The sequence below is a fragment of the Saccostrea cucullata genome, unplaced genomic scaffold, assembly GCF_032062105.1.
Source record: "Saccostrea cucullata isolate Sc308-1 unplaced genomic scaffold, CSIRO_AGI_Scuc_v1 ctg11355, whole genome shotgun sequence".
Taxonomy (NCBI): domain Eukaryota; kingdom Metazoa; phylum Mollusca; class Bivalvia; order Ostreida; family Ostreidae; genus Saccostrea; species Saccostrea cuccullata.
In genome coordinates this window covers 1700-21061 of record NW_026923461.1, presented here as the reverse complement: position 1 = coordinate 21061, position 19362 = coordinate 1700, and the positions used below count along the sequence as shown (strand labels likewise).

Below are 19362 nucleotides of genomic sequence, written 5' to 3'. Positions count from 1 at the left end.
ACAGGAAAAGTGATATCAAGACATTACAAAAATAAGACATGATGTCATGATATCAAGACTTACAAAGGTAAGACAGGAAAAGTGATATCAAGACATTACAAAAGTAAGACATAATGTCATGATATCAAGACTTAAAAGGTACAATTATATAATGTTGTGATAGTTAAGTATTTTGATTTACATATATATTATTACAGCAGTAACTTGATCCGAAGGGTCGTATCACGTCGAGTTGACAGGTGCGGATCATCAGATCTAACGAGACCCGAAGCGTCGAGTTTGATCTGATGATCCGCGCCTGTCAATTTGACGTGATATGGCTCTTCGGATCAAGTTACTGTTATAATGATAAATTTATTATATACCCCCTCATAACTAGCAAAATATAGTTAAAGAAAACTTTAAAAATCAATTGTATAACATTTATCCACAAAACAAAGAATAATAACACAGGACTTTTTAACGCGCAAGAAAAATAACATCATGTTTCTGCGTACTACGCCATCAGTTTTAGAGAGTGGTGATATGGATTAACAAGAGGCCCATGGGCCACATCGCTCATCTGAGCACTAAGGGTAGGAAAAAGTAGAAAATGGCTTTTTATTATAAAGTTTAAATCCAAAAGTAGTCCCATGACCAATCATGGATTTGCTAATTTTTAGAAAAGAATTTTCCTATACATATCTTTAAAAAACTTTAGTCGGCCATTTTGGCCTCGCAGTACCCCTGAGGGTCATGATTTTAACAAATTTGATTCTACGATACTTGAGCATGCTTCCATATAAATATGATGATTTATGGCTTTGTCATTCTTGAGAAGAAAATTTTTAAAGAATTTTCCTATATATTTCTATGTAAAGCTTTGTTCGGCCATTTTGGCCCCGCCCTACCCCGAGGGGTCATGATATGAACAAATTTGAATCTACACTACCTGAGCATGCTCCCATATAAATATGATGAATTATGGCTTTGTCATTCTTGAGAAGAAGATGTTTAAAGAATTTTCCTATATATTTCTATGTAAAACTTTGGTCGGCCATTTTGGCCCCGCCCTACCCCCGGGGGGTCATGATTTGAACAAACTTTAATCTACACTACCTGAACATGCTTCCATATAAAAATGATCAATTATGGCTTTGTCATTCTTGAGAAGAAGATTTTTAAAGAATTTACCTATATATTTCTATGTAAAACTTTGGTCGGCCATTTTGGCCCTGCCCTACCCCAGGGGGTCATGATTTGAACAAACTTGAATCTACAATATCTGAGCATGCTTCCATATAAATATGATCAATTATGGCTTTGTCATTCTTGAGAAGAAGATGTTTAAAGAATTTTCCTATATATTTCTATGTAAAAGTTTGGTCGGCCATTTTGGCCCCGCCCTACCCCCGGGGGTCATGATTTGAACAAACTTTAATCTACAATATCTGAGCATGCTCCCATATAAATATGATCAATTATGGCTTTGTCATTCTTGAGAAGAAGATTTTTAAAGAATTTTCCTATATATTTCTATGTAAAAGTTTGGTCGGCCTTTTTGGCCCCGCCCTACCCCCGGGGGGTCATGATTTGAACAAATTTGAATCTACACTACCTGAGCATGCTTCCATATAAATATGATCAATTATGGCTTTGTCATTCTTGAGAAGAAGATGTTTAAAGAATTTTCCTATATATTTCTATGTAAAACTTTGGTCGGCCATTTTGGCCCCGCCCTACCCCCGGGGGTCATGATTTGAACAAACTTGAATTTACACTACCTGAGCATGTTTCCCCATAAGTTTCATCTTTCCTGGCACAGTGGTTCTTGAGAAGAAGATTTTTAAAATATGCCACCAAATTTTCATTAATTCCCAATTATCTCCCCTTGAATGAGGGCGTGGCCATTCATTTGAACAAACTTGAATCCCCTTCACCCAAGGATACTTTGTGGCAAGTTTGGTTGAAATTGGTCCAGCGGTTCTTGAGAAGAAGTTGAAAATGTGAAAAGTTTACAGACAGACGGACAGACGGACGCCGGACAAAATGTGATCAGAAAAGCTCACTTGAACCTTCGGCTCAGGTGAACTAAAAAAACACAGTGTGGTGATCTGGAAATTATTTACTTTACGAAAAATCAAAAAGTTTCTTCCAATGCGTACTAGAAAACTATTTTATAATGCTTTTATCCTGCCATCGATTTTATATTGTCTATCCATTTGGGGCAATTGTCCTCAAACACACATGGACAGAATCTATAGATTACAAAAAAAAGCAGCTAGGATTATTTTAAATGAAAAATATGATACACCTTCAATGCCTTTATTTAACACTTTAGGTTGGCTAACAGTTTATGAACTTTTATATTTACAGAAAAGCATTTTAATGTACAAAATATTTCATGGACTGTCGCCTGATTATATGCATAATCTTTTTGAATTTCAAAGTTCTGGATCATACACTTTACGCTCAGAAACAAATTCCGAACTTCGACTACCAAAATATAAAACAAACTTATTTAAAAATTCTTTACAATATTCAGGGGTTATTATCTGGAATGAGTTACCAATTAATATCAGAAATTCTCAATCCCCTGCAATATTTAAAAGAAGTGTTGAAAATTTTCTACTTATAAAACGCAATGATTCTGTGTGATTTTTTTTTCTTTCTCTCTATACTGAAATGCTGATGTTTTTATTTGTTTGTAACATACTGATTGATTTTTTATTGTCTCATAATTGTAATTTTATTTATTGTATATATGAATTGTATATGTGTTTTTAAAGAAGGCCCCGAGGAAGACTAGTGTTCGCACTAATCGGGTTACCTTCTCTAAATAAAGTATTATTATTATTATTATTATTATTATTATCACCATGTCACGTGATGACATAAAATCAACGGTAAAATTGAATGATACACGTTAGGTATATAATAAATTAATTTATCGTAATAATCCACTTCTCTTATGGATTATGGTTTCATTTCTTAAATTATTACTTAGGCTGTTTAAAGTTAATTCTACGTTTAACGTCACATCTAAAGTTCAAAACCTACGAGGGAGGGAGGAAAAAAATAAACAAACAAAATTTTCAAACAATTGTGAATTTATTCAAATTAACCTATTCAGTACATTAAAAACATTACAATTAAGTAATATGAGCATTTAATTGATATGACACCTAAAATTAATTTTCCTAGCAGAGTTTTTCCTTAGTATGTAAATCAGTTTGAGTCCTATTGTTAGCAAAAAATTAGTCTTAGACTGAATGTGCAGGAAAATGGCTTTTAACTAGGCCTCAGTTGTCCTTTGGATTTATATAGCCACACGTCCATGGTACCCTGGAGGCAAATGCTTCTTCTTGTGGGAATAGTTGCTCAATATCTACAATTAAAATTATTGATGACAATATTTAAAACTTTCATGTGGAAATATCCTCAAATTGAATTATGTCGTATTTTTTTCTTAGTACTAGATCTACTAGCATTAAGTTTTGAAAGTGTGAATACTAATATTTAGACCATACTGATGGCTGTTAGATTATCTTTAATACCTTGAATTCCACACATGATTCTTCACGTCTTGGATTACCCCAACCACTTTCCTTACTCTCCTTCACTTGAAAGCCCTATCTTCGGTAAGCTTCTCCCTGCTCAAATGGTTACGACAAGTATTATCTTTTCCAAAAATTTTAGCTATTTGTACTGGTACATAAATTAATATGAAGAAATCAATTATCTTACTCATTACTGTTCCTTTCGATTTTTACAGAAATATTTCTTTAATATTAAATAAGATTTAAATGATGCTTTTCATTGTATATAAATATTTGTTTTTGACAAACTTTCCACTCAGTAAAAAAGATTTTCGATTCTCTCCAAAATACAATGAAAAGTTCAGCCAATAGTATAATCACGAACTGAGAGTCTGTCAGTCTGTACATGTGATTCGAAGACTGACAAAAAAATCAACAAACTAGACTTTGTCATTAACTTCAATCATAAAATCATCTATTTTTTACTTACATTTATGGTCCCAAGCTCTTTAATCCACTAGTTTTCTTTAATAAGACACCAACTGTCTTTACTGCGGCTATCAAAGCACATTTTCTGTCACTATGGGAAGCAGAATTTAGTCGCTAATTGTAGAACCAAACCGGAACGGACATACGGAATTCGGAATTGTTTGTTTTTTTCAAAGACGAATTTCTCATAAACCTACGCGCGCGGGTGACGTTAAACATAGTTTTAATTTTAGACAGCCTTACTATTAGACTTGGTACATCTAGATTTATTTTGTTGTTATTTTATTTCTACTAGGAATATTGTCATTCAAAAACAAAATATATGAATTATTTCAATTTACTACATAAATCATTTAACTTAAATCAGTTGCCTGAACTGTACTGCGTTTTCATTGTCAAGGTAAAGTGCATGCTCTAGTTAACTGAAGTTAGGAGAATATGTTCAAATGCTGTTTTCAAGAAAACAATTTTTGATTTGAATTATTTTGTTGGGAAAGTTTTCAAAACATTAAGACATGTTATTCTATACATGTATACTGAAAATAACTTTTTATTTGTGAGAACTTTATTTTCACATAATTACGCGAGACAGTGTGCTCGTGAAATGTTCGTCTTCACATATTTGTGTATTTTTTTACTTTATTTATAGCAAAAACCATAATTCCTGAAAATTTTGTTTCGCTAATAAAGATTAAAATAAATTTATCGCAAAAGTAATCAAGTTGTCATGGAAATGAAGCGATGTTCAGTAATCAAAACCTAAAATATGAAAAAGTTGTTGGAAGTAAAGGTACAACTTTCCACTGTTGTAAGTACAATCCAGAAGAACTACACCTACACACCTGTCTGTTTTATCCTTTTATGATTCTCTATTTGTTCTTTCAGACTACCTAAAGTTCTGGATAACCTCAATCAAGACATTTGGAGGAACTAAGGCACCAATGTTTCTCGTTGTCACACACACAGAAAGAAAATCTACTGATGTAAGTATTGCCTTTATTAAGCTAACAGATCTACGTATTTCAATCTGAGCGTAATCTGGAAAAAGAAAAATAAACTATACAACATTTGTTTGTTAATGTTTGACGTCCCTCTCTAAAAATTTTCATTCACTATATTTGGCTCTATTTTTGTCTCGCTGCCAAAGACTTTTTCTGATCCTTTTTAGCTCACCTGAGCCAAAGGCTCAAGTGAGCTTTTCTGATCAAAATTTGTCCGTTGTCTGTCGTTGTCGTTGTCGTAGTCGTCGTTGTCGTCGTTGTTGTCGTCTTTGTTGTAAACTTTTCACATTTTCATCTTCTTCTCAAGAACCACTGGGCCAATTTCAACCACACTTGCTACAAAGTATCCTTGGGTAAAGGGGATTCAAGTTTGTTCAAATGAAGGGCCACGCCCTTTTCCAAGGGGAGATAATTATGAATTAGAGAAAAATTAATGGCATTTTTAAAAAATCTTCTTCTCAAGAACCACTGGGCCAGGAAAGATGAAACTCATGTGGAAGCATCCTCACGTAGTGTGTTTCAAGTTTGTTCAAGTCATGACCCCCGGGGGTAGGGTGGGGCCAAAATGGCCGATCAAAGCTTTACATAGGGATATATAGGGAAAATCTTTAAAAATCTTCTTCTCAAGAACCGATTGGCCAGGAAAGATGAAACTCATGTGGAATCATCCTCAGGTAGTGTAAATTCAAGTTTGTTCAAATCATGACCCCGGGGGGTAGGGTGGGGCCAAAATGGCCGATCAAAGTTTTACATAGGGATATATAGGGAAAATCTTTAAAAATCTTCTTCTCAAGAACCGATTGGCCAGGAAAGATGAAACTCGTGTGGAATCATCCTCAGGTAGTGTAAATTCAAGTTTGTTCAAATCATGACCCCCGGGGGTAGGGTGGGGCCAAAATGGCTGATCAAAGTTTTACATAGGAATATAAATTATAGGAAAAATCTTTAAAAATCTTCTTCTCAAGAACCACTGGGCCAGGAAAGATGAAACTCATGTGGAATCATCTTCAGGTAGTGTAAATTCAAGTTTGTTCAAATCATGACCCCCGGGGGTAGGGTGGGGCCAAAATGGCCGATCAAAGTTTTACATAGGAATATATAGGAAATTCTTTTAAAAATCTTCTTCTCAAGAACCACTGGGCCAGGAAAGATGAAGCTCATGTGGAATCATCTTCAGGTAGTGTAAATTCAAGTTTGTTCAAATCATGACCCCCGGGGTAGGGTGGGGCCAAAATGGCTGATCAAAGTTTTACATAGGAATATATAGGAAAAATCTTTAAAAATCTTCTTCTCAAGAACCACTGGGCCAGGCAAGATGAAGCTCATGTGGACTCATCTTCAGGTAGTGTAAATTCAAGTTTGTTCAAATCATGACCCCCAGGGGTAGGGTGGGGCCAAATGGCAGATAAAAGTTTTAAATAGAAATATATAGGGAAATCGTTTAAAATCTTCTTTTCAAGTACTTCAAAGCCATGCTTAGTGATATTCATAGGGAATCATCCTCAGGTATTGTAGATTCTAGTTTTTTCAAATCATGACCCCTGGGGGTTAAAATTCAAGCCCCCTCCCTGCCCTCAGTAAATTTTCAGTTCTGATCTGATGTGTGCTTTTTTCTAGCCAATTGCTCAGGTGAGCGATGTGGCCCCTGGGCCTCTTGTTTGTTGCTATCATCATTAATTTTTCCACCTTTTTAGCTCAAGAAATCTGCTGGTCCAATTTAATCACACATGATAAGGTTTCCTGATCATATTTTGTCACTCGTCCGTCTAGCTGTCTAGTTGTCCGTTTTTTGTCTAGTTGTCCATTTTTCTGTAAACTTTTCACATTTCAGACTTCCTCTCTAGAACCACTGTGCAGTTATGATAAGGCTGTATGAAGGCTTAAAATGCCCTAATATAATTTATTTTGAGCTAGATTTTAATTTTATTATGTAATCCTTGCTTAAAATTGAAGATAATAGTTGAATCAGGTAACATTATGAAGCATTCTATTGATCACTTGGGGACATTTATGATATTCTTAAATGTTGCACAAAAGTTGTTTCGGCACAAGTGCAGTACAAAATCATTGTACAAAGTTTGTTATGCCCCGCCATGAAGATGGCCGGGGCATATAGTGTTTATCACGTCTGCTTTCTGTCCTTCCGTCACACTTTGTGTTTAGCTCTGTTCAAAGCTAAGTTTCAAAGAAACTATCCAAGATATTTTCATCAAACTTCATATGCTGACAGATATTGATGAGAGCTATGCAACTGCATCAACATTTTTTTACCTTGGCATGTCTGATGACCTTGACCTCACTTTTCTTAGATTAGTATTTAGCTCAGTTTTAAACATACCATTCAAGATGGTGTTATCAAACTGCACATGTTGATACAAACTTGCACAGATGATGCATCTAGGGATGAACACTACCAGACTTGCTTGGATGCTGGATCTGACCTACATTTTCCAGATGAGTGACCAGGTTAAAGTTTTTGGAGCAGGTCCATTTCCAAGGAACTATAAACCCATCTTGGACCAAACTTGCAATAAAGAAAAAAGAGCTGCAGATGCAAAAGTATATACACTATGGAACGACTCATCAGGCTCAAGTGTTTCAATAGCATAAACAGCTTCAAAACCTTGAAAACCCCAAATATTGTTAAAATTTTGTTAAAAATTAAATTCTGTTAAGAGGGCTAAAAAGCAACTTCCGGAAATGGAAAGAAATTCTTTCAACCGTAAAATAACTGATTTGGCAAAGTAAAAGATTAGGGTGTTGCGTTTTATTGACAGTGAGTATAGTAGAGCAGTCTTTAAAAACACTTTTCCAAAAACAGCAAAGCCATATCGGTCATATATGAAAGAAGCTACTAGTAATATAGATTTATTTTTAGCTCACCTGAGCTGAAGATTCAAGTGAGCTTTTCTGATCACATTTTGTCCGGCTTCCATCTGTCTGCACACTTTTCACATTTTCCGCGGCTTTTATTTTATGTTTTTAATTTTTTAAATTTTGCAGATTTTTTATTGACCTGGTCAATCGGTGTAATTTTATCTACAATACCCGAATAAAAGTCACAGTAAGGGTTCAATTATCTCTTACTTCACATCATCACCAATCTTTTTCAACCAATGACACATGTTTAAAATATATACGCATGTATTATCGCAATTACCATCTTTTCAGCTGTCAATATCATGTTGACTTTCGCGGGATTTAAAACGAAAGTAGAATGGTAGATGTATACCGATCCAGATCAGAATTAAGATGAAGAAAAAGAGAAATAAAAAAATCGAGGCGGGGGTATAAAATCTGGGCGGGCGGGGATGAGAATCTAGGAATATTTTTATTATGGCCTTAGGGAAAATTTAGTGGCATTTTTAAAAAAAAATCTTCTCAAGAATCAATTGGCCAGGAAAGATGAAACTCATGTGGAATCATCCTCAGGTAGTGTAGATTCAAGTTTGTTCGAATCATGACCCCCCGGGGGTAGGATGGGGCAAAAATGGCAGATCAAAGTTTTACAAAGGAATATATAGGAAAAATCTTCTCAAGAACCACTGTGCCAGGAAAGATGAAACTCCTCTGGAATTATCCCCAGGTAGTGTAGATTCAAGTTTGTTCAGATCATGACCCCCGGAGGTATGATGGGGCCAAATGTCCTATAAAAGTTTTACATAGGAATATATAGGGAAACCTTTTAAAATCTTCTTTTCAAGTATTTCAAAGCCATGCTTAGTGATATTTATAGGGAATCATCCTCAGGTAGTGTAGATTCTAGTTTGTTCAAATCATGAACCCCTGGGGGAATCATCCTCAGGTAGTGTAGATTCTAGTTTGTTCAAATCATGAACCCCTGGGGGGTTAAAATTCAAGCCCCCCCCCCCCCCCCCAGCAAACTTCCAGTTCTGATCTGATATGAGCTTTTTCCTAGCCAATTGCTGAGGTGAGCGATGTGACCACTTGGGCCTCTTGTTTTTAGTTCTACTGGTCAGAGACCAGAAAAGCTTATGTGATTTCAGGGTATCCGTCGTCTGTCCGTCTAGCTGTCTGTCCGTCTGTGTTTTCAAAATGCTAGTCCTCCTACAGTTTTTGTCTGATTTCAATATAACTTGGCACACAAGTAGACTACACTAATATAAATAAACTAGTCCATCGGTTCTAAAAATAGAAATTTCTATGAAATAACTTTAAAACGCTACCCCTTCTACTGTTTGGTCTCATTTCAATATTACTTGGCACACACTAGTAAACCACACTAAGATAAATAAACTAGTGCATCAGTTTTTGATTTCACTGAACAAACATGTTGCCATGGTTACTAAAAATAGGAATTTCTATGAAATTCCTTTAAAACGCTACCCCTCCTACAGTTTTTGTCTGATTTCAACAAAACTTGACACACAAGTAGATTACACTAAGATAAATAAACTAGTGCATCATTTTTGATTTTGCTAAACGATGTTGTCATGGTTGCTAACAATAGAAATTTCTGTGAAATTCCTTTAAAAGGCTACTTCTACAGTTTTGGTCTGATTTCAATATAACTTGGCACACAAGTTCAAGAAGACTACACTAAGATAAATAAACTAGTGTATCGGTTTTTACCTCACCTGAGCCGAAGGCTCAAGTGAGCTTTTCTGATCTCATTTTGTCCGTCGTCTGTCCGTCCATCCGTCTGTCTGTCTGTCTGTCCTTCTGTAAACTTTTACATTTTCGACTTCTCATGAACGCCTTGGCCAATTTTGACCAAACTTCGTACAAAGCATCTTTGGGTAAAGGGGAATTTAAATTGTAAAAATAAAGGACCAAGTCCCCTCACAAGGGGAGATAATCAAGAAAAGACAAAAATATGGTGGGGTCATTAAAAAATCTTCCTCTCAAGAACCACTGGACCAGAAAAGCTGAAATTAATATGGAAGCATCCTGGGGTAGTGTAGATTCAAAGTGTCTTAATTATGATCAGTGGGGTAGGGTGGGGATGTTTTATGTATTACAAGGGGGAAATCTGGTAAAGAACAGAATGGTCAAAGCTTCTCAGGAGAGCGATGTGGCCCATAGGCCTCTTGTTGATTTTACTGAACTGTGTTTCCAGGGTTACAAAAAATAGAAATTTCTGTATAACGCTACTCCTCCTATTGTTTTGGTCTAATTTCAATGTAACTTTGCACACAAGTAGATTACACTAAGATACAGAACTAATGCATCGGTTTTTGATTTCGATGAACAGTGTTACCTTGATTACTGAATTAAATAAAATTTATGTTAAATAATTTCAAATGCTACTTTTCTCTTTCTTTGTTATAAGTACAAACCAGTAGAGGTACAGTTTCGACAGAGGCTTCTGGTTCAGTTAAAAAAAATAGCAATGTTTATATTACAGGTAATGTTAATTTTGTACTAAAATCAAAATATTTGGAAAAGGTGTACTGTCGCACAAATGATTGCATGAAATTAAAAAGCTGCGCAAAGTCACACACACTCAAATAAGACTTGGCCTTGTTATTTAAGAAGATTTTTTCATGAGAATGAAAAGGCATTTTTAAAGAGGCAAGTCAATAGATTCAGGTGAGTGTTCTGGCCTTGGGCCTCATGTTATGTTTTAATGTATGTCTTTATTTACTTTTTCAGGAGATCGAGAAGTATTTTGAGGAGTTCTGGGAGGCAGTACCAGCTGAGGACAAAGACTGGTTAAAAGAATCTCTCAAAGACCGTATATATACAGTGGGTCTAGTTAAACTAAATGACAACACAAAAAGAAATCTGGATTCAATGACAAAATCCATAGTTGAACTATTTACAAATGAGAACAATACAAAAATTGAATTGCCTTCTTCATGGGCTTTAATGGAGCAGTTATTATATGAAGGAGCCTGGAAGGTTTTGCCCTTGAGTGAAATTTGGAAGCTTAATACATCCCTTCCCCATGAATACCAAATTAAAAGTGATGAGGAAATGTCTATGTTCTTAAAATGTTTCCATGACAATGGCCTTCTTTTATATTATGATGAAGAGAAATTGAGGGAGCATACAGTACTTGACATTCAGTGGTTTGCTAAAGCTTTTAGCAAGATTATTGCTGATAAAAACCATATTAATGAAGACTGCAAAACGAGATTAATAACAGAATGGAAATCCTTTAACAAAACAGGGGAACTGAAAGAAAAAGTCATAGATGCACTTTGGAAAGACGAACCTTCGTATCTGGAACACAAAAGAGAAATTATGTCGTACATGGAGAAGCTTCAAATGCTGGTACCTTTGGAGTCTTTTGAGGCTGTATCAGAAGGCAACATGTCATGGTATGTGCCATGTATGAACAAAAAGCAGTTTAAAGCGGACTTTTGTGAAGATAAATGGGAATGCTCCTCCATTTTATGCTTTCGGTTCACTTCTTTTGCCATGTTTGTGTTTTACAGACTGGTAGCATACTGCATGAGTTTTCTAAGATGGAGTGTTTCAAAAGACGAAGACAATGACGGAAGTCTATGTCTTTATCAAACTGCAGCTGTGTTTGATCACAATGACCACACGGTGGTTGTTGGTATATGTAATGATGATATCCAGTTGCAAGTATTGAGAATCACACCACTGGCTATAGACAAAGACGTTTCAAATGAAATTGGAGAATCCATTGAAAAAGCCATTCAAAAACTGACAGAAACATTTATCGGCACAAAAATATTCCGCAAAGGATTCAAATGTCAAAACATTATTTGTGATGAGAAAGATTTGTCCCTCACCCTATCTAGTGAGCTCTCCAATATCAAATCAGAAGAAATTCAGTGCAAGTGTAGACTTCAGGAGAAACATGTGATAAATGTACAAAAGACTCTGAGTTTCTGGGAAAAGGTGACTATCATTTATCAATTCAGTTTACTATAACCCCAAGTGAAATTTGACAAGTCATCTTGTTTGTCTATCATCCAAATCCTACAATTTTATCCAGATAATAGCTTTGTATTGGAAACACACATTTGATCACAGCTTATTCATTTTCATGATCTAGAACTGTTGAAATCCATTTCACCTGATTTAAGTTGATTTCAATTTGATGAAAATGTGTAATGTGGAATCCCTTTAAAGTCAAGATCGTGTAAATGACCAGACTGATTTTGTGGTGCTAGATCTATAATGAAGCTAAAATTATAAAGCATCATTAAAGAAATTTATTACTTAAATTTGATAAATCTGTAGGCATCTTTCATTCACTAGATCTTGACATTAAGCTAAAAATCAGCATCATGACAGCATTAAATTTATTCTTATTGAAAAAAAAAATATTTTGCAGACTTAATCTCTTTCAAAAAATGCAAGAAATTTTTATTTTTGATATTATATACTTTCCTGTGTATTTGCTTTCTTAACTTGCCAACTTTGTTCAATAAAGATTAACTTTATTTCAGACGAAAATGAGTGTTTCTAAATCTCCAGTGGCCTCTGGTGGACATGACCTTGAGGGACGATCTAGATTTGCAAAACTTGGAATGGCAACCAATGATGTATTAAACCAGGCATACAGAGATATACTAGAGATGGAAGTGCCTCCATCTGATATTGAAAAGAAAGCTAAAGCATCACCAGTTTACAAAAGATTCCGTCCAGAGCAAGAACAACTCTTGCTAGATGCTAAGCTTCTAGGATATAAGAACTTTGACATTTCTTTAACATACACATTAATCCGAAATATATGTTCAAAGATCCCAAAACCAACAAAAGGAAAATGGGGAGAAGAGCCAGCAGCAGGAGAAGAAACAGTGGGTGATGATGTCGAGAGAATTAGATCTATCCGAAACGGTTTGACTGCACATGTGAGTTCAGCCTTCACCCCTCAGACTGAATTCAATAATACATGGATGACGATGACCAACATTTGTCAAAGGTTGGAAACCTACACTGGAAAGAAATACTTGGATAACCTGAATAGTATTCATAAATTGACTTTAAATGATGAAGATGCTATTTTAGCTATTATAGAAAAAGTCAACAAGGAACAGCACGATATATTGAAGAAAGTCATGTCAAATATGCAAAAATTAATGTCAGATATGCGAGAAGTAAAGTCAGATGTGAAAATTTTAAAGCAAAATTGATGCCGAATCGCTATTCAGTCCATGACAAGTAAAGAGTTTTATGCATCGAACATCTGTAGAGTGTCAAACTTTAAAAATGAAAACCAGCCTTTACCAATTCTGAAACAATATTGATATCATGAATTTTTTTTATGAAAAATCAAAAATTCAGAAAGCAACTGAGACCTTGTAAGAGGAGGTGTGAAGTCATTCAAAAATACATGCTTATAAGGATAATTGATTCATAACCCTCCAATCATTATCCAGTAAATGTACTGTACTTTTTTGATTAATATTCTATGTATCATGTTTTAATAGTCTCTCATGTATAGAAAGCCTTCAGAATCAGACACCAGCTATTATACAGTATTTTCAGTATTATGTAGACTTACTTCCCTTCTGTCTTTCAATGGCGCAGTTGAATGGCTCCAATTTTTAAAATTGATGATTAAATTTGTTCTGGATGTTGAACTGTTTGATAACGGTGGACAACGACTGACTTACCATAAAAACATTCAACCGGGATAACAATAATCATGGAATATGGTGCTCAAAAATTGAAAATATATATAATGTAAACGATAGCGGTACAGATGTGTGCTAAGGCCAATCCAATCCATTAGACCGTACCGATATTACAGTTACGGCCAGCGGCATTCCACTTTCAGGAGGCGAGGACCCCTTGCTCAAAGCAAAGGATCTTATTCATTCACTAGGAGAGGTGGTCTCCTCAAACGTACAAGTGATAGCGGCAACGCAAATCCCAAGCAGATTAAATAATCGGCTTTGTCTCATTAAATTTTGCTTCAGGAATAAAGATGAGAAAATACTGGTTCTGTGAAACAAAATGAAACTGAATGAGATTTACGAGTCAAATCCGCTGAAATATCAGGCTAGCTTTTTAAATACACATACAGTATATAGATAATTCATGTTGTTGGGTGTAACATTGAAAAATTTCACCCCTGCAAAACCACTGTTAACCGAGGTGTTTGAGGGGTTAAATGTTTCATAGTTCATCGTTATTCTCTGCTACATACGATGTTTTTGTATATTATACTTACAAATGAATTAGTTGAATATGATTGGTCAATATACATTTGCTAAAACACTTTTACCAGCTGAATAATGAAGCCACGCTATCCGGTGTAGCAACAGTCAACATTGTTTGACGAAGGTTGATATTCCAAAAAATACCTACTGCGCAGAATTAATGCGCGCACGATTCACTGTTATATGTATTTGTATAAAATATTTCGTATACCTTAATTAATAATGCATATAGTTGAGTGTAACATTGAAAATTTTCACCCCTTGAAAACCATTGTCAACCTTGTTTGGAGACATTCAAATAAAATTTTCAAGAATTAAAAAAACAATAATAAATTCTAATGAAAGTGCTACGAATAAGCAGCTAGTAGAATTTGGTGTAGAATATTAAAGAATTGCATGTATTACCTATTTTATAAAATGGAAAGTGCAAGAGAGTTTGTTTAAACGGTTGTGTATCCTACTATCTGTACCTATTTTAGAATGTATGGTTAGTTCAAACGCGTGCAGGTATCGAACGAGAAGGTTATATTCTCATTCACGATTGAAAGTTCTTTAAAAAAGTTAAATATTAAAAAACAAAGAATGAGTGCACTTAAGCTATGAGAGTTGGATCCCGATGTTTTGCGCAAAATAAAATTACAAAATTCATTAAATTTATGTTTTATAGGTATTAGAAAATGTCTTAAAAGCAGGTTTTGGTATATTATATTACATGAAAGTATTAAATAATGCCGAACGACACTAGCTTTTGAGACGAGGGTCGAACAGTTTTGTCTCATTTCTATTGTTATTCATATGCATACCAGTTTTCAACGACTTTGTTTACTTCGAGCCGCAACTTGGCCATTTTTCTTATTTGCACAGAATATGTATTTTAACTTAAACTTATACATATCCAAAGGACAATGTTGGCCAAGTTGCGGCTCATATCTAATTTTAAAAAAAATGTCCCCAAACTAGGGTCGAAATAGCCACTAAATCAACCGGTCACTGAGCAACAACGATTGATATTATAATCACCTTTCTCATGTGACCTTCTGCTGTTCGATACGCTAGCTTACGCTTTCATTGAAAATTTCATTGTGTTTAAGTCTCTGTTGTGACATTATCTATCGTACTTCCAACTTAAAAATATGGGAGATTTTTGCGCAAATTTTAATAGGGTTTGAAGATAATATGTCTCTTATCTTTATGCTTTTCATTAGGGGTGTTTTGAAATAATTCTGGTATTGACAGTTTCATTAGTAAGTACATGTACATGTTTAGGCTTATGTCGCCTCTGTATTATGGTCTGCACAGCGAGACATTTACCCCATTCCTTAACATTAGAATCATTTAATAATTGTGCACCATGAAATCAACACGATCTCTTTCTCTCTTTTCCATTTCAATTCGCAATGCGAAAAAATCATATGTGCTAATGTTTACATTCCACAACCATGCGGTTTAAATGTCTCCGCCTACTTGCGGATAACTTAGATTCGAAAGTGGTCCTGTTCAAATTTCCGGAATTTAAGGCTTTTACATGTTTTTTTTCAATTACATTTTCTGTAAGTATAGAAATATGTATGACAAAAAATTCGAGAAATAAATATCAATAGCATATGCTTGCACATTAATCATAGATTAATTTTGCGATATATTGTAATGTTAAGCTTAAAATGGGTAGCCGAATAGGTTCCAAATGACGTACTTAAGTGCACTCATTCTTTGCGATCCTACTTTGGTTGTTTACTTTGTTTTGCTTCTGTTTTGAATTTTTTATATCCAGATGGATCAATATATTAACAAAATATTTATATTACACTAAAATATATAAATATATTCGTATATAAAATGTTTCTACTTTGCAACGCGGGCTTAAAAGTAATAATAGACAGAGTAATTTTGTTAATCTATATGTATATTAATCAACAGTCAAACCAATATTGCGTTTTATACCCTTGTAAGACGTTCGTCTTCTTAAATTCGGACGTACAGGAATCACTAAATCAGTCTAATTGCCTATATGTGCATTTAAATATCACAGATCATCATGTACTTATTAATTAGAGCCCCGCTTGGCGGGCGCCCTATAGTGATCAGTCTGTCCATCCGTCTGTCCGTCCGTCCGGCTGTCCGTCCGTCCGTCCGAGATCTCTTGTCCGGAGCATATCTTCTCTCTCCTTAGCCCAATCTGGCTCATACTTCACCCACAGAGTGCCTTTGGATAACCAGTATGCAGTGACCTTGAACCAGGTTTCTAGGTCCAATTTCAAGGTCATAGCAGGATTATGTGAAAAATCCTTGTCCGGAGCATATCTTCTCTCTCCTTTGCCCAATCTGGCTCATACTTCACCCACAGAGTGCCTTTGGGTAACCAGTGTGCAGTGACCTTGAACCATGTTTCTAGGTCAAAGGTCAAGGTCATAGCAGGATTATATGAAAAATCCTTGTCCGGAGCATATCTTCTCTCTCCTTTGCCCAATCTGGCTCATACTTCACCCACAGAGTGCCTTTGGGTAACCGGTGTGCAGTGACCTTGAACCAGGTTTCTAGGTCAAAGGTCAAGGTCATAGCAGGATTATGTGAAAAATCCTTGTCAGGAGCATATCTTCTCTCTCCTTTGCCCAATCTGGCTCATACTTCACCCACAGAGTGCCTTTGGGTAACCAGTGTGCAGTGACCTTGAACCAGGTTTCTAGGTCAAAGGTCAAGGTCATAGCAGGATTATGTGAAAAATCCTTGTCCGGAGCATATCTTCTCTCTCCCTGGCCCAATCTGGCTCATACTTCACCCACAGAGTGCCTTTGGGTAACCGTCGTGCAGTGTCCTTGAACCAGGTTTCTAGGTCAATGGTCAAGGTAATAGCTGAATTATATGAAAAATCCTTGTTCGGAGCATATCTTCTCTCTCCTTTGCCCAATCTGGCTCATACTTCACCCACAGAGTGCCTTTGAGTAACCGGTGTGCAGTGACCTTGAACCAGATTTCTAGGTCAAAGGTCAAGGTCATAGAATTATATGAAAAATCCTAGTCTGGAGTATATCTTCTCTCTCGTTGGCCCAATCTGGCTATTACCACACTCATAGAGATCCACTGGTTAGTGGATGTGCAGTGACCTTGGTCGAAGTTTCTAGGTCATGGTCAAAATTACCCGTTCTGTTAAAAATCTTTCTTTGGTGCATAATTCTTTGCCTTTAATTCCAGTAAATTTATATAACTCGGGATACAAGATAACTTCGTTAAATATAGTAAATTTGCAGTATCCATGAAGTCATACTAAATGACTTTTACTGTATAACACAAATGTTCCTCTTCAAAATAATCCCTTTTAAACGACCTTACATTTTCATGTTCATTGTTGAATGCGGGGCCCTTTGAGATGGCCACCATCTCAATGATATCTAGTTAAACTTTAGGTGAACGAACGCTCGGAAAAATTGAAATTCACTGTAGTTGCATTATGTATGTTCAAAATCGTTTATATTTAGGCATTTGTTGCATAGGCACTTGGGGTATGGACCCCCCTTTTCCTTTTTTTTTCTTTTTAAATCTGGGTTCGAATCACCTTTTTCCTATTTTTCTATTCTAATATGCACTATATGTTATCAAAAATGCAACTCTTTTGTCTCTACAAGCTGTTTTTAAAAATGCCGTTTTTCACTGATACATATAAAGAGAGAAGGCTTGCAACTCTTTCTAGTCATCCGCCTCACCACGCTCAAACTTCGCTCGATTATCTATCTAAATCAGAATAAAACATGGGATATGCATACATCAATAAATTTGTTATACATTCCTCTTCCTTTTCATATTTCCAGTTAATTTTTATATGCCCCCGATTTGTAAATATTTCGATGAAATCACCCGCATCTAGGGTAAATGCATCAACCGGGACGGAAGTACCAAAGAACGATAACTCTATTTTACAAATGTTCTGCATTACAAAAAATCCAGGATTTGTAATAACAATATTATTACATTTGGTTGATTATATCGTGTGTTAAAAGTGAATCTGTATCTATCAGAATCTACTAGTTACAGCTTTCTAGTTATATATCGAACTTACCTTTACATTGTTACATGAAGAGAAAATTCGGGATTAAATCCCTCTAGAATTTAATGTTCCGAATAACATTACACATTTAGATGACGCCCCAAAATACCGGGTACTTCCGTCCCGGTTGATGCACATAGACAAAATTTACCCTAATTTCATCGAAATATTTACAAATCGGGGGCATATAAAAATTAACTGGAAATATGAAAAGGAAGAGGAATGTATAACAAATTTATTGATGTATGCATATCCCATGTTTTATTCTGATTTAGATAGATAATCGAGCGAAGTTTGAGCGTGGTGAGGCGGATGACTAGAAAGAGTTGCAAGCCTTCTCTCTTTATATGTATCAGTGAAAAACGGCATTTTTAAAAACAGCTTGTAGAGACAAAAGAGTTGCATTTTTGATAACATATAGTGCATATTAGAATAGAAAAATAGGAAAAAGGTGATTCGAACCCAGATTTAAAAAGAAAAAAAAGGAAAAGGGGGGTCCATACCCCAAGTGCCTATGATTTGTTGTCCCGTAAGTATTTCCGAATTAATTGATTTTATTTCTACCTTCTGTAAAAATTGTGTAAATTCTTTAAACTTCATGGCCTCTTATTTTAGATTAATAATGTGTCCGTATTGATATATATTGTCCGTTGTCTGTCGTTGTTGTTGTCGTAAACATTTTCATCTTCTTGTCAAGAACCAATGGGCCAATTTCAATCAAACTTGCTACGGAGTATACTTGGGTACAGGGGATTCAAATTTGTTCAAATGAAGGGCCATGCTCTCTTCCAAGGAAAGATGATTATGAATTAGTGAAAATTTAATGGAATTTTTAAAAATTCTTCCTCTCAAGAACCACTGGGCCAGGAAATATGAAACTCATGTGAAATCATCTTCAGGTAGTGAAGATAAAAATTTGTTCAAATCATGACCCCCGGGGTAGGGTGGGCTACAATGGCCGATATAAGTTTTGCTTTGGAGTATATAGGAAAAATCTTTAAAGAACCATTGGGCATGGAAAGATGAAACTCATGTGTAATCATCTTCAGGTGCAGATTAAGGTTTGTTCAAATCATGACCCCAGGGGGTAGGTTGGGGCAACAATGGCTGATCAACGTTTCGCATAGGAGTATATATGAAATATCTCTTAAAAATCTTCTCAAGAACCACAGGGCCAGGAAAGATGAAAATCATGTGTAATCATC

General features: G+C 35.4%; 1 protein-coding gene across 1 annotated transcript; it reads left to right on the top strand.

The window, feature by feature from the left end:
* Positions 1 to 4748: 4748 nt before the first annotated feature.
* Positions 4749 to 14524, top strand: LOC134264073 (uncharacterized). The gene is made up of 4 exons (XM_062746378.1): positions 4749 to 4797; positions 4893 to 4990; positions 10625 to 11845; positions 12400 to 14524. The coding sequence occupies exons 1-4, from the start codon at positions 4749 to 4751 to the stop codon at positions 13084 to 13086; spliced, it is 2055 nt and encodes a 684-aa protein (XP_062602362.1). The 3' UTR covers positions 13087 to 14524.
* Positions 14525 to 19362: the final 4838 nt, after the last annotated feature.